Below are 22,699 nucleotides of genomic sequence, written 5' to 3'. Positions count from 1 at the left end.
TTACTGTCTGCAGAGTCACACTTTACTGCTCGAGCATTTGTGCAAAACAAGCCCAGCTTTCATTGCTAATAAAACATGGCATTAATTATGCGGCAGAAGAAATGGGACTATCTTGAAATGGCAACCTGCCAGCCAGCCCCCCCACCCTCCTCCCATTTGTTCATTCACAGATTTCTTTGAACAGCGATGGAGAGAGAAATATTTTCAGGACACAGCTGATATCAGAAAGAGAGGAGGGGGAAAAAAGAAAGAAAGAAAGAAAGAAAGAAAGAAAGAAAGAAAGAAAGAAAGAAAGAAAGAAAGAAAGAAAGAAAGAAAGAAAGAAAAGAGTTCTTTAGAGAGGCCTAGAGAAAACCCCTTTTCCTATTCCTCCACCTGTAAGCCCCCTTCCCTGTCCCACCCAAAGTCCTGTCTGGCTACCCAGGATGGCTGCCCAGCATGGCCTTTAGTTCTTCCTGAGTTCTGCATCGAACGTCTACAGAAAAGGATGTACCGGAGACGATCCAAAGAGCCCATTATACTTGTCCCAAGTGGTTCCACAATGTGGCCATCGGATACTCAGAGGTAGACTGCTCTTGACATTAAGGCTCATTTAATTTAGCTTTGGGTGAGTTGGTTTAACCCTCTACCAGGCATTTTATTTATTTATTCTCAGGGTTTTTTTTGGGGGGGGAGTTGTAAAGACCAACAAAAGGAGTGATAGAAGATAGAATAATAGGGCTGAAAGGAACCATGGAGGTCTTCTAGTCCAACCCTCTGCTCAAGCAAGCGAGACTACACCATTAGAGCTGTTCAGGGTCGCCTCTGCACCCTCGTATTTGGAGGTCCAGCCAGACCCCCTGGCAGCTCTTTACTTTGTCCTGGGATTAGCCTGGAAGGTCACTGCTCAAGACTCCGAAGAGGGTGAAGAAGTCCGTCTCAGCGGATCGACTGCCAGGGAGGCCCATTCCTTGCGGATCAGGTAACCCCAAGTGCGCTGGGGAGGGAAAGACGGCTGCAGTGGAGGCAGATGAGGTTAGGGGGCGAAGGAGCAAGGGGGCCCACAGCCAGACCTTCCAGGATCCCCTTCCTTCCCTCCAGAAGATTCAAGGCTACCATTGGATGTTCTTAAACGGGCCAAAGTCTGCAGGAAGGCGGGCAAGGAGACCTTAGGACTCTCTCTCTCTCTCTCTCCAGCCATTTTCTGATTGGGAAGATGAGATTGGAAGTGAAAAGGGAAAGAGAGAGCCCAGAGAGCGGGGAGGATGTGTGCCACGCAACAAGGTGTGTATGCCTGCGGTCGCCCACTTGTTCCACTGGCGCTTTTGAAAGATAGGGTGGGCCCCCCCCCCCAGTGCTGCAGAATCTTCTTTAAGAGGATTGTGTTTGCAATGCCAAGATGTGTGTGTGTGTGTGTGTGTGTGTGTGTGTGTGTGTGTGTGTGTGCACGCGCGCACGCACACATGAATCCATGGACTCTTAACAGCTGCAAATTTCTTTTCACACAACGTTCCCAGCAGCTGAGTTTTAATTCAGGGCTCATGCTGTGTGCTTGCCACCAAACAAACTGGGGAGGGGGACGGCTGTTTGGGGAGAGGAGGGGGGAAGAAAGGAAGGTGCCCACAGTTGTGCCAGGCTGCAGGCGGGGTGGGCAGGTGGGGGGTGGTGGTGAGGCAGAGGACAAGTTTTAGAAGCCTCCAAAGCGTAATAGTGTTTCTCAGTCTTGTCATTTCTTGGGGGGGGGACCTGAGGGGGGAGGCTGTGCCCCATTTCTGCCCACAGGGACCCCTGGGGCTTTCTCCAAGAAGCTTTTGACTGTCAGGGAGGAGGGGGGGCTCGCAGGGGGTGCAGGGGAGACCAAATGGGAGGGAGCCAAATGCCGAAGGGGGCAGGAGGAGAGCCAGCTGGCGGCAGAGGGCAAAGAAGAGCGAGGGGCCAGCTGTGCTCTGGGCATGGGGTTCTGCTGGACACATGACCCAGGATGGCCTCCAGAGCAAAAGGGCCTCCTGAGTGCACCTTGACCCGTGGGAGCCCCCCCAGATTTCCCCCACACACACACACTTAGGGGCCTACGCTACGCACACACAGCTCTTGTCAGTTTTCATGGTTTGCTCTCTTGCACCAACCCAACAAATGGGTGAATTCAGTCCCTCCCCCCAGTTAAAGATGGACGTGCAAATCCAGCCTGTCAGCTTCAGCATCTCTGCACACACATACGCACACATACACACACACACACACACACCCCGCACATTTCTGGGCCCAGATGGATTTGCCTAAAATAGAAGGCGGGGAGACCACGTAAAGCTGGGCAAAGGAGAGCCGGGCCTGCAAAAGGCATTTTCTCCCCATCCTTTTCGTCCTCAGCCGAGATGGCCAGGGCTCCTGCCTTCCTCCCACGCCCAGCTTCCCTTGCCAGTCTCCCCGTTCTCCAGCTCAAACACGCCATTTCCCCCTGCAGCCCTGGGCGGCCCACCATTTGCCAGCCCCCCCCGCCCCCCCCCTTTGACAGGAGCCTTGGAGAACATTCCGGGACATGGCCAGCCCCTTCAGCCCGGCCTTTTTGCAAAAGGAAACTCCCCATCACCACCACCACCACCACCGCAACAACACTTATGGAGGGTGGCTGCTTGCAAATCATACGGGTCCTTTTCCAGATTCTCCCAATCTCTGTGGGTCAGAGAAAGGGCTCTGTCAGCGGCTACCAACTCAGGGCCCCCCTTGCTCTGGAGAGCTTGGGGTTTGGCTGTGCTATTTATGCTTCTGCTTCTTCAGCCCCTTCAGCCCATGCCCCAAATGAGGAGAGGGCCCTTGGCTGCTTTCAAGTCTTGTCAAGGACCGGCATTTGGGTAGGGCGCCTGTGCCCTGGCTGAACAAGTCGCCCTTTCGACATTTTTCCTGAGCTCCAGCCAAATTCCACTCCTTGCAGTTGCAACTCAAGCCTCCCTCCTCCCCCAGGCTGAACTTCCCAAGGTCTCCAACTGCTCCTCCTTTCCCTGGCAATTGGCCACCTCCTCTAAGGAAGTCTGCGGTTCAAGGGCAGTCTACCTGGGAGGAGGGGATGAAGCCAGTCCAGGCTGTTGCTGGCCCTTGTGACATTCTCCTTTTGGCATGTGTTGCAAAAGATGTGAGAAAACCCATTTTTATATGCATTTCCGTCAAATACGCAGCATTCTCCAAGGAAGGAAGGAAGGAAGGACATCTGAAAGGGAGCATCTTTTCAAAGACGCGGCGCATTATCACCCCTTCCATTTATAATCTTCTGATTCTACCAAGTTCTCAGCATTGCACAAAGATATTTTCTGCCCCCTGAACAGCTCCAGACGGGGCCCTCTCCAGTCCGCCTCCTTGCTCATAACAAACTCAGCAGAAGCAAAAGCCTCCTTTAGTGCCAGACGTAAATCCATCAGTCCTTGGCTGAGTTACTCAGCCCTGCCCCCAGGATACCTGGCTCCAGGCCAGGCCCCCCACCTCCACCCCAAGGCCCCTCAGCCTGCCCCTTGGGATCCCTTCCCAAGCCAACCCCGAAAAGGTGAAGGGGGAATCGCATCTAGGTAGGAAGGACCTTACCCCGAGAACTGTCCTCTTGGTCCGATGGATGATCCGGCTCCATGGCTTCCAGAAATGCGGCTGTCCGCCCAGTGAGGGTGGAGGGAGCCTTAGCAGGCCAAAGCAGGGCCCTCGCTGGGGCTCATCCTCAGTGGAGCAGCCAAGCGATCCACCTGATTTACGAGCTTCGGCCAGCTCCTCCAGGGGAGGCCTCTCTTCCTTGGCATGGCACAGCCGGGCAGTGCTCCTGATCCGACAGGTGACCTTTGGGACTGGCTGGCCTGTGCCCAGCCCTGAGGCCGGAGAGGCATCTCTGGCCCTCCCTGCCCCAAGTCCTGCCCTCTTCCCGGGGATGGGAAGAAAGTTCAAAGGCTGCCCTGCGGCAGAGCTGCCAGGAAGGCCCAAGAGAGGGAGGGCAAAGCAGGAGGGAGGGCCCGGCCTGTCTCCAAGGCCCCTTCGGGCACCACACAAAAGCAGACGGAGCCCCAGAGGCTCGGGGGACACCCCTCCTCTGGATCAGCAGCTCTGCAGTGCCCAACGTCCTGCTGCAAATCTGCCCACCGGCTGCGTCCTGGCTGGCCGGGAAGGAGCTGAGCTCTCCAAAGTCCCAGCCGGAGAAGCCTCCGGTCCCTCCACGCTGCAGCTCCGTCTGTGGCTTCGGCTCCTTTGGTGAGTTGCGTAGCTGTCACTGCTCCACGGCGGCTGCTGCTGCTGCTGGCGGTGTTGGCTTTGGAGCGGCCCAGCCCACGCCAGAAGCTGTGCACGTTGCCGCCTGCTCTTGGCAACCGGGCGGCCGTGGGACCAGCCAGCTCAGGAGGCCCCTGCCGGCACCAACCCGCTTCTGGCCAGAGGTGGCGGAAGAGGCCGGCCCCTGGGCTTTCCCTGCCCGGATGGAGAGTCCAGCGTTACCCAGGGACGGAGGGGGTCTGTGGGGGCACTCAGGGGAGGCGGAAGAGCGGGGCGCTCATAGCATCCTGACCCAGTTTGGGCGTTTTAGACAAAAACTGGAAATGGAGAGTCGGCCTGGCTCCCCCTGTTCTTCACTGACCGGATATTCCACAAAACTCTGCCAAGCCACCAGCTGCTTCTATCAAAGCCCTGCCTGGAGGGGCAGATTCCACACAAGCTGACTTCGGATTAAGCCACGATTGGCACGAAGAGGAGTTTTCTGAAGCAGATTCGACCCAGGCTTTGCAGATCAGTGTCTGGACTCCCTCCACGTGCGAACAGCTGCAACCCGTCCTCCGAGGAAAGCGGTTGGGGACTCTCCCCTCCTTGGGCGGATAGGGAGCCCTTCTGGAATTCCGAGAGCTGGTGCAGAACTTCCCGGTTCAGAGCAGTCTACCTCAGCGGATGGATGCCCACAGGTGCCGGTGCCCAGCTTTCTCCCAGCTCAGGATGCCTGGCGGGATGAGGGAGCTTCTGCCCAGCCCCCATGCAGGAGCAGCGAGAGAGCGTGGAGATCAGCTGGGTGGAGGCTCCAACTCGGAGGCCTGAGTGGGGTGAAGCAGCCGTATCAGCTGTGCCCTCCGCGTGGCAGAGATGGGTGGTGACCGCCTGTGGGGGCAGAGGAAGCTGCTAGAAGCCTCATGTGGGAAAGGAAATTAACTCGGAGGCTGCAGGGGTGCTTCTGAGCTGCAGGAAGGGGCAGGGAAGGCCCTCGGCTGCTGGCTTGGTGCTAAAACCCTCCCAGCTGGCCCATCAGCAAAGCCAGGCCTCCGTGGGGATCCTGCCCTACACCTTTTGCCCCCTGCCCAGTTGGCACAGGCCCCCCTTGCCTGCCACGGCCTGGCTAAGCCCCTTCGTCTTCTCAAGTCAAAGGAGAGCCAGTTGGGGCACCCGCTGGTGGGGCCGGAGGGATGTCTCCCCAAGTGCCCCCTTCTCTGTCAAGGCTTGATAGTTCTCCCCCCCCTTGAGAAACAGGCTTCTGTTTTTCTGCCTCTTCCTCCTTCTCTCTCTAGGGGTCCTGCTGCGATCTAGGGTGCCCCAGGAGAAGGCAGGGGGGCAATGTTTCCTTCTTCCTCACTGCCTCCCCAAGTGGTGGAAGGTGCTGAAGTGGAAAAGGGGGGCACATCCTGGGAAAGGCTGAGAATGCCCCCCCCCCTTCGACTTTCAGGAGGCAAAGCTCTCCATGCACAGGTTGCTTAGCAATGCTGTGTGGGAAGAGTTTGGCTCGCTGGAGAGTTACGGAAAAGGAAAAGCCGATGTTAGTGCTGGCAGTGCTGCCCACCCCCACCCCCCTCAGCAAGTGGGACAAAGGGGCAGTGGGGCAGCAGAAGAGGAGGAGGAGGAGGTTTCCCATGCTGGCATTTGGTCAGTCCCCCTCCCCTCCCTGCTGGGACGGCTCCCTCCCTCTGCTGCCTGCCCAAGGCTGTTGTGCTATCAGCTAGCACAATCTGGGCTTTGTCCCTCCCGTCTCAGGATGCAGGGAAAGCCGCTTCTGGGCTGGGGGAGGCTTGTACTTATAGTCACGTTCAGCACACGCCCAGAAGGAGCGTGGAAGGCAAAGGCCCACCGGCCAGAAGCAGTCAGTGGAACCAGGGAAGAAAGGGGGCAGAAAAGGGGCTGGATGGAGGCCAGCCAATGCCACAGCCTCGACTCGACTCTCCTCTCCGCAGGGTCCCTCTCCCTGCAGACCCGAATCCTCCTGGGGTTACGTTCAGGTGATGGCCCACCTTTTAACGCCTGGAGAGCAGGAGAAAACCTGGCCACATTTTCCATCTTGGAAGTCCAGCTCTGTCCCTGAGGAATTGATGCTTTGGCCCCAGCCGCGCTGACCCTTCCAAAGACTGACTGCCCCTCCAAGCTGGGGTTTGGCTCATTTGCCTCTGTCCATAAAAGGGGTTTGGGCACTCTCTGCTGGGAGGCCGGCACAGACGAGCATCTCGCAAAAGACCGATAGGGAGGCCGGCTGCGTGTTAAGACTTGGTTTCAATTCAGACACGCCAGAGAAATCCGGAGGTCTTTTTCTTCTTCTTGCTTTTTCCCTCCCAAGTGCAACGTTTTGGAAACATCGACCTTAAAACAAGGAAGAAGAGGCTTATTACCACAACAAGCAGTGAAGTCTACTTTTCTGCTAACCACTAGGGGCCGCAGCTGAAGCAGGATTGGACTCTCTTCTTTCTCCCGCCCCTCAGTGCCCACCTGGGTTCTGGCTTTCCTTTAAAAAGCGCCATCCTTGAAATGCAACAGTTCAAGCAAGCGGAGAGTTCAGCCGTGCCCTGGATTTTCTTTGGGGTTCTCAAGACGCCTCTCAAAGAGGCCCATTTGGATCCTGGAGGTCCTAATTCCCTGCGGAGGATGATCTGCACATGGACGGTCCAGCCTGATAAACCCAGAGACAGCCTGATCTGGTCAGCAACCCCGGGGTGTGTGTGTGTGTGTGTGTCACTCTCCTCTCTTCCTCGGTTAACCGTGTTGGCCGCAGATGATGGGAACCATTGTCCAAGAGACCTGCAGGACTGGCAAGTCCTGATGGGGAAGAAACTGGGCGGGAAGGCCTGCCGTGCCCTCGGATCAACCCAGGTCTGGGCTGACGGGTCTTATCTGCCGAGGCCTTTGGAAAAATGCCCCACAGCTCTCCCTCGCTGGCCAGCAAAAGGAGTTGCAAAAGGACCTTGAAACCCTTTTATCTGGATCCGCATTCCTGAGGGAGGTTTGGGCTGATGGGACCGGCAGATTAGCCCCCTCCTCCCCCCCCCCCGCTTTTCTGGTGGCCACTTTATGGGTTACAAAGGAGTCTGCCCTTCTCTGCTAGCAGCCGGAGGGCAGGAGGGCTCCGAGAAGTCCTGGGTGCACCTCTTCCCTCCCGGGTCTCCGTTTTCCTGGAAGGCCAGAAGAGCCAAAGGGATCAGAGGTGCAGCTGCCACTCGCCCCCAGGAAAGCGGCACAGGAGCCCCGCAAAGACCCGGCTGGCAGCCTGAGAAGCCGGCCCCAAAACCCCACTGGCTTTGCTCTCCACTCCAGAGGCTCTCGGCTTCAGGCCTGCGGGCGCTCTTTCACCCCTGGGGCCAAAGAAAGACATCAAGGGAGCGGGTGCTTATGATCATGCCTGGTGGACGTGTTCTGTTGTAAAAAAATATTGGCCTAAGATTCATAGATGGTTAGAAAAGAGGATGAAAATCCAGATAGAATTTAAACCAGAGCTGTTCCTGTTAGGTATATTAAGACCTAACTATGGCAAAGAAAATGATTATTTAATATTACATGTATTGACAGCTGCAAGAATAGTATTCGCCCAATTTTGGAAAAATGAAAATTTACCATCAGACCAGATTATAATTTTGAAAATCTTAGATTGTGCAGAAATGGATAGATTAACGTTAGAGATGAAGGAGAAAGAAGACTCAATCTTTTATAAAACTTGAGGAAAACTTTATCAGTGGGTTGAAACACATTAAAATAAGAAGAGATTTTAGAGTTTTATTATATTAAGTATTAAGGTTGATGATTGGAAATAGTTATGATATCAACTATGCTAATTATTTAAAGGAATATTAGTGTTTTATCAAATGTCAGTTGTAACTATACTGATTTATTCTTATAACTGTCTAGTATTATATAAACAATAATATTCAATATGAAGACCCGGACGACAGCTTGTTCGCTGAATTACGTATTTACTGTAGTTATCCACACCCTGTCCCCTTTATCCCGATTTCGCTGTACCCATCCCAACCACATCTTTTCCCTACCCATATAAAATCTAATAAAATATATTTTTTAAACAAGGGACTGGGGGAAAGGTCTGTCACGGGAAAAAGTAGAGAGAAACTTCCTTCCTTCCTTCCCTTTCCTTTTTCTCCCTTCCTGTCCTCTTTTCTGTCTTTTTCTTTCTTTCTTCCTTTCCTTTTTTTCTTCTCATTTTCTTTTTCTCTCTTTCCTTTTCTCTCTTCCACACACGGAAGCAGCACATGTAGCAAGCAGACCTTCCCGCAGGTTCCTCCTCAGTCCCAAGCGCGGCGTGTGTTTTCCCGGTGAGGAAGTGGTTAGGGTTCTCTTCAACTGCCGTCTGCTGGCTATTTGGGCAGGAAGCAAAGGTCCTCTTTCTTTGCCTGTGATTCGCTGTTTTGTCAGCTGCCCAATGCAGCCGTCCGGCACGGCCAGGAAAGGTGCACCAGAACCCAAAGGGTGAGTGAAGCCCTTACCTGGGGAGGTTTGGGGAGGAAAAAGTGGATACCTGGCTTTTAAAGCCAGCCTAGCTGCCGAAACAGCCTCCCAATTCCTCACTTGCCCTACATTGGACATCTGGATTGTTTTTCCTTCTGCAGTTTGCGAGGAAGATGGGCGAAGGTTTCAAGAATGATTTTGTCCTCGTGATCACACCCAGGAGATAAGGCTGCCTTCTCGCCAGGTGAGACCTTGCCCAGGTGTGTATGGAGCGCAGGGGCTGGGGTATACTGCTTTCATCCAGGGAGGTTCACTGCTTCCTCAACAGTCCAGGATAAAATCATGGAGCTGACCTGCGGCTTTATTGAGGAACACTAGGGAAGCATGGGAAAAAAATCATAGCTTGATTGTGGCTCGGTCCCCTGAAGGTGCTTCAGGTCAGGCCGGGAGGGCTTCCTGCTTAAAATGGAGCATCTTTCTGGTGCCCCCTCACAAGGAGGAGAGGCAGCAGAGGCCCTTCGGGTGTGCCGCTTTTATTTTCCTTTGCAACTTGCGTGGAGGGAGTTCGGTGTTTCCTCATCGCTCCAGCCAGAGCAGTCACATGTCACAAAGTTCTTCCTTCCTTCCCTATTGGCCAACCTGCCTGCTCACCCAGGAGAGGGAAACCTCCTGACCTCCTCCTCCTCCTCTTCTTCCTCCTCCTCCTCCCACCGCAGGGAACGCCAGCCTTTTAAGCCGCCCTCAGGATGCCAGCCTCAAGATGCTGCTGAGCCAGAGTTAAGGATTGGCAGGAGGGAGAGCAAGGGAGAAGCAGCCCGCCCGCCCTCCGGCCCATGACTGCCCACAGTCCAGAGACCCTTCCCTGCCCCTGGGGGGAAAACTCCAGCACAGCCTGAGGCCAGCAGTGTCCCACGTCTGCCCAGCCCAGGGCGAAGACCACTAAGCAGGGCCAGTTCTTCCCCGGGATGAGCGTGCTGCTTCTGACAAGGTTTGCTCCAATTCTTTCCTCCTCTGGCGGGGTCCCAACCCCGGGATTTGGTCTGCTGGGAAACTCTCCCTCAACTGGATCTCTCCCTGCTGGGATCCTGGGACCTCCTGCAGTTTAGGCCAGGGGTGGGAGGGTGGGGTGGGAGAGAGACGGAGACGCTGCCTTCCTCCTGAAGACCTGCAAAAGGCGTCCTGGCCAGGGATGAAGAAGGCTGGACGAGGTCAAGGCAGCCTTCTAGGAAAGGAGGTGGCTGGATGACTGGGAGCCATCTTGGCTCTCCCTGCCAAAGATGCGGAAACGGAGAGCCTTCCAGCTACCACAGTGTGCGCCTAACTGGAGCAAAGAGCAGAGGAAGGACAGCGAAGCCTCAGCCTGGCTGGGCTCCTTCTCCCTGGAGACTCTGCCAAAGCCCCAGCGCCGGCTCCAGCCGAGGCCTGGAGCGTGGGAGCAGAAAGGCGGCACCCTAGGGGAAGAGCAGCCCTTCAAGCCCAAGGCCCACTCAAGGGAGAACGGTGCCCACCAGATCAGCTCTCTGTGGTCGCTCACAGGCAGCCACAAAGCCCTGCCAGGCAGCCGCACCCCAGGAAAGAAAGGCAGGTGCCAGATGCCCCACCATCCCTGGCTTTTCCCCCTCTCCCCAGGCATAAAGGTGGGGGCTCACCTGTGCCATTATCTGCATGCAGGAGGAAGCAGCCACAAGCGTCCTTGGCTTTCAGCGGCTGAAAGGGCCTTTGTTTCCATAACCTCAGCTTCTCCTGGAGGGCCTGGGGGACAAAAGAGAAGCGAACCTGAGCCTCCAGGTATGCTTTCAGTTCTGGGGAGGCCCTCAGAAACATTCCTGCCCACAGGGGGGCAAGCAGGCCACCTACTCCTCCTCTTTGAGGCCTCAGAGCAAATTCTCTCATTAATGTGGCCCTGCCGTCAAGCTTTCTTTAAATAAGAAATGTGCGTTTTTTGACATTGTGCAAAAGGGGGAAGAATTAACCAAGGCCCAGGCTATATAGTATAACAATAGCTGAGTGATCTGCTGAATTTGGGAGGAGGTTTCTCCTAGCAAGGAGACCTGACCGGGGCCAACCAAGCTACTTTGACCCTCCCCAGAAGAGGAAGGGGGCACTGGAGGGCCACAGGGGGGGGGATCGCTCAGAGCCCCGATCCCAGTCCAGATTTGCATGGAAGGAGCGATGTGCTGGTCAGCTGCTTTGGCCCATGTTAGGACCCCACAAATGCACTTTTACCCTGCTTCTCTCCCCCCCCCATTGAATTAAAATAGGAGACTTGAAATAACCTCCTGCAAGTGTTCTTGTGTGCAACACTTCCCAATAAACACAAGTGGCTATTTTGTATTTAAAACTAAAATACATCCTGCCAGTGTTGTTGTTTGCTCTCCAAGAAGCTCCAAGACTGCTATTTTGTATTTTAAAAATATTGTTATGTAAGAACGAAGAGAAGACATGCTTCCTTTCCTTCCTGCAACTCTGCCCCAGGTGTCTTACAAAGGCACGCACACACTGCCATTGTAAGGAGGATAACCTGCTTTTCTTAAAAGGATTTATTCAAGACAGACTGTGGGGGGGGGGGGTAAATTAAAAGATTTTCTTAACAGCATCATTTCTGGTAACTCTTTGCGATGTCTGTGACAGTTTACAAATGGTAACTTTTTGTGATGTCTGTGTGTGATGTCTGTGACAGTTTACAGTTTACAAGGTTGAGTGTTAACAACATCTGTGGGTGAGGCAAGTAGCACTTCCTATTGCTGGCTGGGGGGGGGGGACCTTTCCAGAAACCTCCTTCCCTGGGCTGACTTTGGGGGCCGTGGGATCCTTTGGATATGGGGATGCTTTTTCTTCCAAAGCTTAATTAACCACCCAGTTCAGATCCCCAGAGCTTTTGAAAAGTTTATCATTCATAAAGGACCCCAATAGTGATTTAATCTGGTTGGGGGACAGCCTCCCCCCAGCCCAATCTCAGAATTCAAGATGAGTAAATAAATTGTCTGCCTTTCACGCTCCTTTCCTTTCCTGAATCTTCTCAAGTCCCTGAGCTGTCCCAGGACTTGGGGGGCTTTGTGACAAAAGATTGAAGTGGTCAGAAATCTGAGGTTGTGACATTTTTTCAACTGCTGCCTTTTTTGGTTTTGAGGGACAAGGCAAGGGAGATGAGAAGGATGGGCTCCTCGCGATTAGTATTAGGAAACCAAACTCCGATTTATCGCAGCTTAATCAAGCCACAGATCCAGACAATCCGGACACGGTGAGGCGTGTTCCATTCCTTTGCAAGACCCTCTACTCTCCCCCCTCCCCCAGGGATCATTGCACGAAGCTCCCTTCCAGCTGCCCTGTCAAAGCAGCATTTCTGAGCCAGGATAAAACGGCTCCACCTTCCAGCTCTGTATTCACAGATTTACCAATAGGAATTCCATTCGCAGTTTTCTACAAGAAAAACATGGAAACATGGCAGGCAGCCTCAGCACGGAGCAAAAGAGCACAGGGAAATAAGAAAGCACTCCAGACTGCTTTCCTCAGAGGGCTCTTTGATTCCTAGGCCACCCAACTTCTGCTTTTGACCATTTTGCTCCTTCCCTGCTTCTGTGGGAAGCGCTCCGAACGATGCATCCAGAAGGGGAGACTGTGTCCGGCACAACAAAACAGGGCTTAATTTTGACAGAAAAAGCTGGAAGGGATTCCTTTTGTGCAAATCTGCCCAGTTCAGCAGAACCAAGCCCTGCCTGTTATTTTTCCCCTCTATTCTTCCAACCCAGAGAGGTCAACTTCGGCATACGGTGCGTATAAAATTATTTTATTTTTAGGTTGACGCTTGCCTGCCTCTGGTTTAGTGGTCATTTCTGGTTTCTCCTTCTCCGGTTATTTGCCTGCTTTTATTTTTGGGTTTTAAATATGTTTAAGGAATCGCTAGTCTTGTTCTTGTTGTGTCCCCTGCTTTCCTATCTTTGTCCGCCCAGCTTGCTTTACCAAAGCACAGTCTTTTCTCTCTGTCCTTCTCTTCTTAAGAAATAGTTTGGATTCTTTAAATGAAGGTTGGGTTGCTCCATGGACTTTCAGGGCTGGTGGGCTCGGACAGACAGCAGACAGATGGGGCTAATGAGACCGACTCAGCCGAGGCGCTTCCACACTCTTTAAAGCCAGATCCTTGGGGAGGGGGCAGCATAGCCAGTCTGTATTCCCCCTGGCCCTCCCTCAAAAGAAACAGCCCTGGAGCGATCCTGCCAGAGGGTGGAAACCAGCTGCTTGCCTGGGTCAAATAAGGCCAAGACTTGGTGGCCAATTTTATCATCAGGCTGGACCTTCCTGGTTTGCCTCTGGGTCTCATTTCAAAGCCCAGACATCTGGATGTCCACTGCATTTTTCTGGCCCTGAGTTCTCAGCTGGTGTGGCAGGCAGAGCTGGATCTGAGGGCCCCCTCCCTCCCCCTGCTCATCCCATCCCTCAGCAGTTTGGAGTGTACCTGAAAAATGGCAGGCAAAATGGGGTCTTCCAGTTGCGGTGTCTGCCCTTTGGGGTCGCTACAGGAGGCAAAAAGAGAAAACAAATCCTGAAATAATTTTGACTTCTCCCTCTGCTATATTGAGATGTTCCGATGCAGCCAATAACTAGGTTTGTTTGCATATTGTTTTGATATTGCTACATTACATTACAATAAAAATATTAGCATTATCGCAGATCACCTTGGTGGGTAAGCTGTATTTTAAGCCAATATTTACACACTTGAATTTCTGCTACCCTTCAGGAGTCTGGAAGGCTCCAAGCTGGTCCTGGGCCCAGCCAGCCCCCCAATTACCCCCTGTAGAGAGTCTGGAGGTAAAGGGCACCCACTCCTAGCAGCAGACACGCTCTTGCCCATTTGGCCAGAAGGAAAGTTTTGCCACAATCGGATAAGTTTGATTTATTCTGGACAGATTAAGCAATTAGACAATGATGAATTTCCCCCAAGCACTAATGCTGCTAGGACAGACCCATCCTCAGATGAGTCACATCCTGTCAGAAAACAACGTCAGAACAGTCTGACTATAAATAATACTAGTGAGTGATACAAATAAAACAAAATTCATCAATGATTTGTCCACAAAGTTCCTTGGGGATGCCACTAGTCAGTCTATTTAAATAAAAAGAAGAAAAAGCACTGAAAACATTAAAAGGGCAAGAGAGGCTTTGCAGCATTTTTTTACAACAAAAGAATTTAAATTTAAATGGAGGTTTTCTAGTCGAACCCTCTGCTCAAGCAAGGGAGCTCAGAAGAGGTGTGTTTGTGTAAAAGCATGCCCACCTTTAGTCAAGATGTTTAAAAGGCAGCCAAAAATAATGTTTGAGTTTTCGTTTGTTTTTGTGAAAGGGGGACCCAGCCTGGTTTCTCTAGGCCTTCAGATGTTCTTGCTTGGAAGGAGGAAAAAATGGGGGATATTTTCCCAGGTGAATTTGAGCAGGTTAAGTAGACACTAAAGGCCAGGAGCAGCCAGGCTGAGATAGAGCCAGGTCAGGAGAGGAGCTGAGAGGGACCCTTGGAGTCAAATGCAGCTTCTTTTCTGAGAAGGAAGAGGGGGGGGGGACTATCCAGCAGCCTCCACCTTTGCTATGGCTCTAAAAAACATAAGTCTGAGCACAGGTAGAACCTGCTTAACAAGCTCGGCCATTCCAAGATGCCCTTCGCCTTGCCAGCATTTGGTCCAGAGCTGCGAAGTGGGACGTGGCCCAAGTCCAACCCCCCTCTTCCCAGCAAGAATTGACCCCGTCTCTCTCCAGGAGAGGCACAAGGGGCAAGGGAGAAGGTGTTCAAGTTGGGCCCCAGAAAAGTTGGCCACCAACTCTGGCAAGGGATGGAGCACAGAGTCCATGGCTGGCCTCGCCTGATGGCACATCACCCGAGCTCAGCACTGGAGAAGAAGGGACGCACAAAGGTGGAGGAAGGAGACCAGTGAGCAAGGAATAACATTAAGAGAGGATCTGGCTGAAGAATCCAACCTCCTTTGCATTACTTGCAGGACCCCGAATAGGTGGAGGGCTGGAGTGCCTAAGCGTAAGACCCACCTGCTCAAGTGGAGGCTCTTAGTGGATAGCCCCACACTGCATGGGGTGAATGCACAGAGACGCAGAGCCCGACCCATCTGTTGGTACATCGGCTACTACCAGAAACGTGTACCAACAATGACTTATTTTTGGCCAAAGACAAAGCCAAGAAGCGGCCTCATTTCAGCAGTTTGATCTGGACACTTGGAAGCAGCAGCAGATGGAGCCCTCCTTTGTAAATTAAACTGGCAAGCTGAGGAAGGAAGGAAGAAAGGAAGGAAGGAAGGAAGGAAGGAAGGAAGGAAGGAAGGAAGGAAGGAAGGAAGGAAGGAAGGAAGGAAGGAAGGGAGCATCTGGCTATGCAGCTTTTGGCCAAGGAGGCCCAAAAGGCAGCCACAGCACCAACATCTCAGAACACTTTTTTGTGTGACAGTTTAGAATAAGTGGTTCTAAAGTGTATTCCACGTTCTTTGACCGTTGGGAGGCCTCTGGGTATCCTTGGTACTTCTCAGCAGGTAACACTTGCTTCACTTTTCCCCAAGCTTGGGTTCAGGGTCACCGCAAACAATCACCCCCCCCCCAAGCTTGTTGTAGATTTTTGGGATAAGAACAGGGAGTTTCCCCCTCTTCTGGATGGCCGTGAGAGCTTCTAAAGAGGCAAGGGCAGAGGAGGAAGGGGGATTCTCCGCCCCATTAAACAGCCACCAAACAGAGCCTCTGTCTGGGATTTCTGTGTTTTTCTCAAACAACAGCTGCTTCCGTCCCTCCTTCCCTCCTGGGGGAGGCTGAATGTGTCTGGCCTCGGAGCGCCTCTTCTTAAAGTCAGCTGGAGAAGAGATGCCGAGACTCAGGGCTTGTCTTTGCCTTCAGGGCAGGGAGATGCTTGTGGCCGCTTGCCCCAGCGGCTGAGCGGCCCATGCTGGTTTTCCATAGGAGCCCCTGAGCAAGGCTCAAGGCCACCTTGATGGTTCCCGCTGGTGAGGGATGCAACAAAAGCGGCCACGGGAATCACGCCTTCAGACCCCAAAGGTGGCTCCCGAGGAGGATCCCAGAAGAGAAAGTCCTGGGGCAGGCTCTCCTTCTGAGAGAGGTGAGGCAGAAGAAAGTGAGGGTGTGGAGGAGGAGGGAAAAAAGAGGCTCATGAGTTTCCAAAGTCTTTGTGAAGGTGGAGCAGGGCAGAGCCGAGAGGGAGGCCGGGCCCTTAAAGGCAGCTGGAGGGAATGGAGGTTGCCAGGGAGCGAGGCTTTCCCAGGGAGACTACCAAAGCTTGCCTTGTATATTGACTGGAGCAGAGAGGCTTGTCCAGAGGCTGAAGTTGAGGTATTGCTCAGATCTTCTCCGGGTCTGCCACGTCCTTCCCCAAGGTAGGGGAAGGCCGATCTGTGGGATTGCAGCTCCCATCCTCCCCAGCCAGCGTGGCTTGGAATGGGTTGGAGAGCCGAGTGTTGAGGAAGGCTGCTCTCAAGGGCAGGTGCCAGCCCTCGAGTTGGCAGAGCTTTCACCCTTGTAGGGAAGTGAACCCAGCTGGCACGTTTTCTTCCTTGGTTGGACATGGGTCTCTTCGGAAGGAAGGCTGGGCTGCTGGCCCTCTCCTCTCAGATCAGGGTCTGGGCTTTGGTCTGGGAATGCAAGCCGCCCCTGACTGACCTCCAGCTCTTTCTTTCCCTCAAGGATGACCCTGTTTCAAGGGAAGACAACTCTCCTATGGATATCCTTGCTCGCCCTCTTATCGCTGGCCATTTTCACCCACTTGTGCAGGTAAGAAAGCCACGGCGGCCCGAAATGCCCACTGAATTTACTGCTCTTGTGAGGAAGCTGCCCCACCAACTCCTGTGCCTTATTTGCATTACCCTTTTAAGACTGACAGCCCCACCAGGGAAGGTCCCCATTCCCCTAGTTTTGAGCACAACAGGGAAGAGATGCAAGAATTCCCAGAATTGTTAGCAAATCAGTATTGGGCAATTGAGCTCCTTGAACAGTTCCGCACTTCACTAATGTGAGACAAGGAACTCTACAGATTAAGCTGGGAGGACCTGGAGAAACTCATGTCAGGCATCACATGTGGCCCAGAGCAGGCACAGGATGGGTTTTGTTGGAGAGAAGCACAAGGAGGAAGTGTGGTCCCAAAGTCGTTACTCAGAAATTCAGTATATTGCACATCAGAACGGCTTTCTGGGGTGATCAAACCTGCGGCTGGCTTGCCACACTTCAACATCTTTGCAGTGGCGTATTGCTCCTGAAGTGTTACATAAAGATCCACACATACCCTGCCTAGTTTCAATGTGAAATCTTACACATCCCAGAACATTGGATGTTGCAACGTATTCACTCTGATGTGTGTCCATATTGGAGTGGAGGAACAATTAGAAGTTTCTCTTCTCAGCCAAACGTAAAGGTGGTTTGATTGCAGCTCTCCATTTATCCAACTCCTTGAACCAAACACCACCCAGAGGTTACCTGCAGGGTCTGCAGAGGGAACTGCATGTCCAGCAAGGAGCTGAATCCACCAAGGGGATTCGGAGAAGGCCATTGGAGGAAGGGAAGGGGGAGGTTGTGGAAACAGAGCTGAGTCACATAGCAACTTCAGAGCTGCTTTCCACCCGAAGAAGCTGTTTGTCTTCTCATGCTTGTCAGGGGACCATCCAGATGTCTTGGACCAGAATTCCCAGGCAGTTCAGCCAAGGACCACGTCAGCTGGGAGTTCTGGAGGCTCCAGGCAATCGGCACATTTGTAGAGCATAACTGAGAGCTTCCCAGCCCCACCTGGGTGTGGAGACAATAGGGTGCTTCTGCAGAATGTGTGTTCTGCCCACACACAGGCGGTCTGCCAGCCAAGCACAGGAAGGTGATCGTTGGCTGGAGTTTACCTGGTACTTACAGGCAGGTGACCTTGAGATAATTAAAGATTGTTTGTTCTCCTTTCAACAGGGATGAGAAAGAACCCTGGATGGACAACAGCAGCAGCTTCCAGTAAGTCCCCTCCTGCTGTTGCTTTTGCTCCCTCCAGTCTGTTTGCGCCACCCAAAATGAGTCAAGGCTCTCCCGATGATGTTTGCCGGGCAGAATAAGGGCATTTTTACCTCACCAGACTTTAGGAATCAAGGTGCTATTGCTTCAGCCTCACCCTGGCCCGGCCTTTCTCGCAGCCGCCCTCTGGCGCCCATGGGCACTCAGCTCATCTCCCCTTTCCTCCTAGTGGCAAAGACCCAGCTAAAGTTATTGGCCGCTCCAGAAGTGAATGGGCAGCGGGGCCTGGACCGGGCCGCTGCATTTTGGCCTGACTGCATGTGGACCAAGGATCCTCCCACTAGGCGTTACCACAGTGAGGACTCGCAGTCCCAACTCTCCTTGTCTGGACATCCTCCTTACTTAAGAGTGAAAGTGGAGGTGGCAGATGGCCAGCTGCTCCTTATTTGCCTCCGGTGTAGCCACTAACCCCTCTTCTGCTCCCAGAGGGATGAATAACTTTTGCACGCAACTGACAATCATTGTGGGGCTTTGCACAATAGGAAAGAGAACCACCGAAGCACCTTGCTCAATGGCGGGCTTTTAAGCTTGCAAAATGGGCAGTGCGATTGATGGTTGACTCACACAGTAGCACAAGCTAGATGCCAGTGAGGCTGCCTGCCTGCTGCCCTTCCCCCCCCCGTGACGCCAGGAAGCCCCGTTCTTAGTGGAGGAGCCTGCGTAGCCCCCCCGGCAGCACAGGGGCCTAACTCTTGCCCAGCAGAAGGATCAAACAGACCCCTGGGCAGCCATGCCAGAGTCCAGCCTCCTCTGCAGTATAGTTTAGCTCCTGGTGACCACATTGCGACGTGCCCAAATTGTTTGCTTGGCACCAAATTGTTTCCTTGGTATGGCATAAGAATAAGAAATCCACATGTAAGGAATTTGAACCAAAAGTGACCGGAGACAAAGCCAGCAGGCCAGGAAGAAAAACAATAAGTTCAAGAAAAGAGGTGCCTTTGAACTTGGCTGCCTGGTTGACAGCCGATGGTGACAGGATCTGATATGGGCTTTCTGGAAGAAGTCGCACACCGGACAGGTCTATGTGAAAACCAACTGTTGCCACAAGCTGGGAGTCTCTCCGCACAGCTTCTCAGTCATCCAGGTCATGACTGTCTCAAAGGTGCTTTCCCAAAAGACAACTGGAGAACTGAAGAAGCTTCTTGGATGAGAAGTGAAACATTTTCAAGGAAAGGAAAACCCAAGGAAGTCCAGTTGCCTTCTGGGATAGCACCTTTGGGACAACCAGCCAGAACCACGGCCTGACTGTACTCTGGTTACCTTCTCCTTTATTGCAGAGAGGCGTATTCAACCACAGAGGCGGGAGAGATACCACTGAGCAGCTGGTTTCACCCAAAGTAAGAAGTCTATTTGGACTCAAAAGTGAGGGGGGGGCTTTTACTGGGCTTCCGCCAGACTTCCTCTTTTCCCGCCACTGTCCACAATCAAAAGGTTTTGAGAGACGGGGGTTTTTCACCCACAATGGGACACTTCCTGGGGAGCGTTTCAGAGGCTTAGAACCCCCCAAGGAGCACAAGACCGAAACAAAGCTGCCTCCACCTGCAAAGCCAGAACCGAAGGCTCAGTTGAGCAGGACAGGAGACATTTTGCCCAGGCCATTCCGCCTGAAGGGTCAAGTACGGAGCGGTGGCTGTTCAGCTGAAAGAGGTGAGCAGCTTGGCTGATGGGCTGGATCAGCTTGGGAGCCGCTCGGATCAGCCTCGCCTGGAACCCCAGCCAGCTGAAAATAGCCTGCTAAAATTAAATGCAGGGAAAGGAAGCTGCGGAACGGCTCCTGCTTTCTTTTGCTTTACATTGACTCCCGAGGACTAGCTTTCCCAAACATCTGGCTCCAATCAGAGTGCTGAAAGGCAAAAAGTTTCCTGCTTCCTGCCACTCCCTGGTAAACATTTTAACATGAGGTTGGAGAGCTGCAGCCAAGGCCACCCTCCAGCGCTCAGGCTCCCTGGCCTCCTGTCTCCAGTAGGAAAGAACGGGGGACCCCTGCTGGCCCGGCCACCCCCCCTTTCTGGAAGTCTGCTTCGAAGTGAGTGGGGGGCTGAGTGAGGGTGAGCTCTCCAGACTAGGCCAAGATGACCAGGGAGTGACCCTGATCGGCCTTCTCTTTCTGTCCCGGGCAGCGCAAGGATAGCGATCACTGCCCTGAGCCCGTGGTCAGCCCCCATCGTGTGGGACGGGACCTTCGAAAGTGCCCCCCTGAACTATCATTACCAGCAGCAGAAGATCACCGTTGGACTGACCGTTTTCGCCATTGGGAAGTAAGTGCTTCGTCCAGCCGGACCTGGCTCGTTTGGCTGAGGAAGGTTCCCTGAGCATGTGATGAGCAGAGGCTCGTCCAATGGGGAGGGGGAGGGAGGGGAGGGGGCTGAGGCTGCCAGACTCCGGTCATTCTGGCTGGGCTCAGATGGACCAAGGGCAGGGGGTGGCAGCCTGCAGCACCCGGAGAAGCCCCCCCCCCCGCTCCCTGCTCCGTTTGCTTTTTCCATCCAGATACCTGGACAAATACCTGAAGGACTTCTTGATTTCTGCAAACACCTTCTTCATGGCCGGCCACAAGGTCATCTTCTATGTCATGGTCAATGACCTCTCCAAAGTGCCCGAGGTCAAGCTGGGCCCTAAGCGGTCGCTGAAGCTCTTCCGCGTCAAGCAGCACAGCCGCTGGCAGGACATCAGCATGATGCGCATGAAGACCATCGGGGAGCTGATCGAAGATTCCGCCCGCTTCGAGGTAGACTTCCTCTTCTGCATGGACGTCGACCAGGTCTTCCAGAGCTTCTACGGGGTAGAGACCCTGGGCAAGTCCGTGGCCCAGCTCCACGCCTGGTTTTATGAGGAGGACAGGAGCAGCTTCACCTACGAGAGGCGCCCCGAGTCAGCCGCACACATCCCCTACGAGGAGGGGGACTACTACTACCACGGAGCGGTCTTTGGAGGCACCCCACTGGGGGTCCTGAACCTCACCCGGCAGTGCTACCAGGGCATCCTGCAGGACAAGGAGCGGGGCGTTGAGGCCATCTGGCACGACGAGAGCCACCTCAACAAGTACTTCCTGCTCCACAAGCCCACCAAGCTGCTCTCCCCCGAGTACTGCTGGGATTACAAGATCGGCTGCCCCTTTAACATCCATAATGTAAAGTTGTCCTGGTTGCCGAAAGAATACAAAGAGGTCAGAGGCAACTCTTGACCTGCCCCACACCCTTGAACTGACCAACGCTGGCCTGCAGCCAACACTCCAGATGGACACGTTAACAGCACGGCCGAGCCTCACTCTGTCACCCGCTGCAGAAGAGGGGCAAGCTGGGGGCATAGAGGGGCTGGCAACGGTGAGGAAGAGGGCAGCTGTCTTCTGCCACCGTCTCTGGCCCCTCCTGCCCCCTTCTTTTCTCGCATCGGACACGGACTGCTCTGGGCAGTCTTTCTCGGTCCATCTCTGGTTTTGTGAATTTGCGAAGAGAAGTCGGGGACAGAAAGCGAGAGCTGAGTCAGGCTACACCTCCACACTTATACGCTGGTGCCATGTGGAAGGCATAAAGAATTCAGGGGGTGGCAAATGTTTACACAGCAGGCAGGGTCCGCAGAGGAAGCCACCGCCCTCTTTTCAGACCCTTCTGCTATCAGATCTCGTGTTCAGATTCTGGGTGAAGCTCCTCAGAGGGGCTGTAGGGAGCCACGCTAAGCCAGTGGGTCAGTGTCTCTCTTTTTCCTTCCCAAAGCTTCATGTTTCAAAATGAGGGGTTTTTCTCCCCTGGGGATTCAAATATGCAGGGGAACGTCCCTTAGTCAAAGCACACTTGTCCCTCTTGCACCTGCCAAGGTGCCCGACTCGCCTTTGTTTGTTGAAACACCTGCCTGCAGGCTCTCCTTCCGAGCTCATTTGCACAAGCCAAAATTAGCCGTGTTCTGCTGTGCGTGTATTTGACTGCGCACCCCCCCTGGGTTGACGGGGGCTGAAATTAGACGTCAGTCCTTCTTCCACTCTTTTCCTTTTGTAGTTTAGAGACAGGCCTTTTCTCGCCCTCAGGGGCACAAAGGTTTGGACCGGCCTGCAAGGGGGCACTGCTTGAGCTTAAGAGGGAGCCCAAATCCTGGGCCTGCCCTCTAAATGCCGTCTGGGGGGCCTCCTCGAGTCCTTCGCCTTGAATAGTCCGGGGTCCGGTTTCAAAACCCTCTACGTCCCGAAAGTTCAACCTGGTTAGCGGCTGGCACAGGGGCCCCTTCCTGGCACCCATCATCCAGGGAGATTTATGAACTGGTGTACCTGCGGGTGACAGGCATGGAAACCTGGCTTCCCTAACTACCTTTAGAAATCAGTATGTTAGTTAATTTATTGCCTTGTAAATGACAAAACAATAAATCTGGATCTTATTTCGGCAAGCCTTGTGCGGTGGGGATGAATGGAGAGAATTGTGGCTGGAATTTCACAGCTCTCGTCAGGAGGAGGAGGAAGCTGAAATCTAAGCGGTGTTGAAACGCAGCCGAGGGGGGAAGCGAGCCAAAGCTGGCTTCTCAGGGGAGACTCCCAGGCACAAGTGGGGGGGGTGGACCCGTGCACAGGAAGGGCAGCAGTTCCTGGCTGGCAGAGATGCTTCTGGGTCACCATTTTGCAAACTTCCTGTCCTCCGAAAGCTGCTCCTGTCACTGACCAGATGTGGGACCATTCACCCAGGGGGAAGCTCCGGGCCTGAGAGGTGGGCGTCTCCTTTGCCTTTTTGCTCAGGGCTGGACGTCATCCGGAGTTGGCTCCTTCGCTCGAAGGGGCGTCCGCTGCGAGACTTCCACAGGAGCCTCTAGGATCAAATCCAAGCAAGCACTTCCAGGCCTTGGATTAAATGCCAGCTGGAGAGTGGCGCTCAGGAAGGGGAGGAGGAGGGAGCCCCCTTGGCCTGGCACTGCATCCACTGACCGAGAGGAGGGGGGCTGGAAGTGCCTGGAGAACGCGTGAGTGCCCCCCTCCAGCAGAGGGCTGGGCCAAATGCAGCACAGCTGGTGAAAGGGCACCACCACGTGGCCAGCGCAGGTCTACCAG

At 53.7% G+C, this 22,699-nt stretch overlaps 2 protein-coding genes across 23 annotated transcripts in view; one reads left to right on the top strand and one right to left on the bottom strand.

Annotated features, from left to right (window-relative positions):
* Positions 1–3,734, bottom strand: part of LOC120308651 (DAB2 interacting protein) — a 61,779-nt gene extending 58,045 nt beyond the window's left edge. The window contains exon 1 of the mRNA XM_039344988.1: positions 3,550–3,734. Coding sequence (XP_039200922.1) covers positions 3,550–3,592 — 43 coding nt within the window. The 5' untranslated portion in view covers positions 3,593–3,734. The remainder of the gene's footprint in view (positions 1–3,549) is intronic.
* LOC120308657 (N-acetyllactosaminide alpha-1,3-galactosyltransferase-like) lies at positions 1,186–22,047 on the top strand. Of its 22 annotated transcripts, none has more exons than XM_039345011.1 (10): positions 1,186–1,263; positions 8,799–8,881; positions 9,354–9,625; positions 10,309–10,425; positions 12,170–12,407; positions 16,318–16,404; positions 17,575–17,616; positions 18,951–19,010; positions 19,794–19,931; positions 20,164–22,047. In XM_039345011.1, the coding sequence occupies exons 5-10, from the start codon at positions 12,235–12,237 to the stop codon at positions 20,855–20,857; spliced, it is 1,194 nt and encodes a 397-aa protein (XP_039200945.1). In that variant the 5' UTR covers positions 1,186–1,263; positions 8,799–8,881; positions 9,354–9,625; positions 10,309–10,425; positions 12,170–12,234; the 3' UTR covers positions 20,858–22,047. The 22 variants fall into 22 exon arrangements, with proteins under 22 accessions (XP_039200945.1, XP_039200956.1, XP_039200959.1 ...); XM_039345013.1 differs by lacking the exon at positions 1,186–1,263 and adding an exon at positions 5,572–6,881; XM_039345009.1 differs by lacking the exon at positions 1,186–1,263 and adding an exon at positions 5,572–6,881 and having other exon boundaries at positions 8,439–8,881.
* Positions 22,048–22,699: the final 652 nt, after the last annotated feature.

The sequence above is a fragment of the Crotalus tigris genome, unplaced genomic scaffold (assembly GCF_016545835.1).
Source record: "Crotalus tigris isolate CLP2741 ecotype Arizona unplaced genomic scaffold, ASM1654583v1 scf7180000017940.1788314, whole genome shotgun sequence".
NCBI classification, from domain to species: Eukaryota; Metazoa; Chordata; class Lepidosauria; order Squamata; family Viperidae; genus Crotalus; species Crotalus tigris.
This window is presented reverse-complemented; position numbering and strand designations above follow the sequence as displayed.

Excerpts from the sequence above, each read along its gene's own strand:
- LOC120308657 (XM_039345006.1), top strand. The coding sequence starts at position 9,915 with ATGCGGAAACGGAGAGCCTTCCAGCTACCACAGTGTGCGCCTAACTGG. Across the intron at positions 10,426-12,169 it reads AAGCGAACCTGAGCCTCCAG|GCCACCCAACTTCTGCTTTT; the intron begins GTATGCTTTCAG and ends TTTGATTCCTAG. Across the intron at positions 17,617-18,950 it reads GACAACAGCAGCAGCTTCCA|AGAGGCGTATTCAACCACAG; the intron begins GTAAGTCCCCTC and ends CCTTTATTGCAG.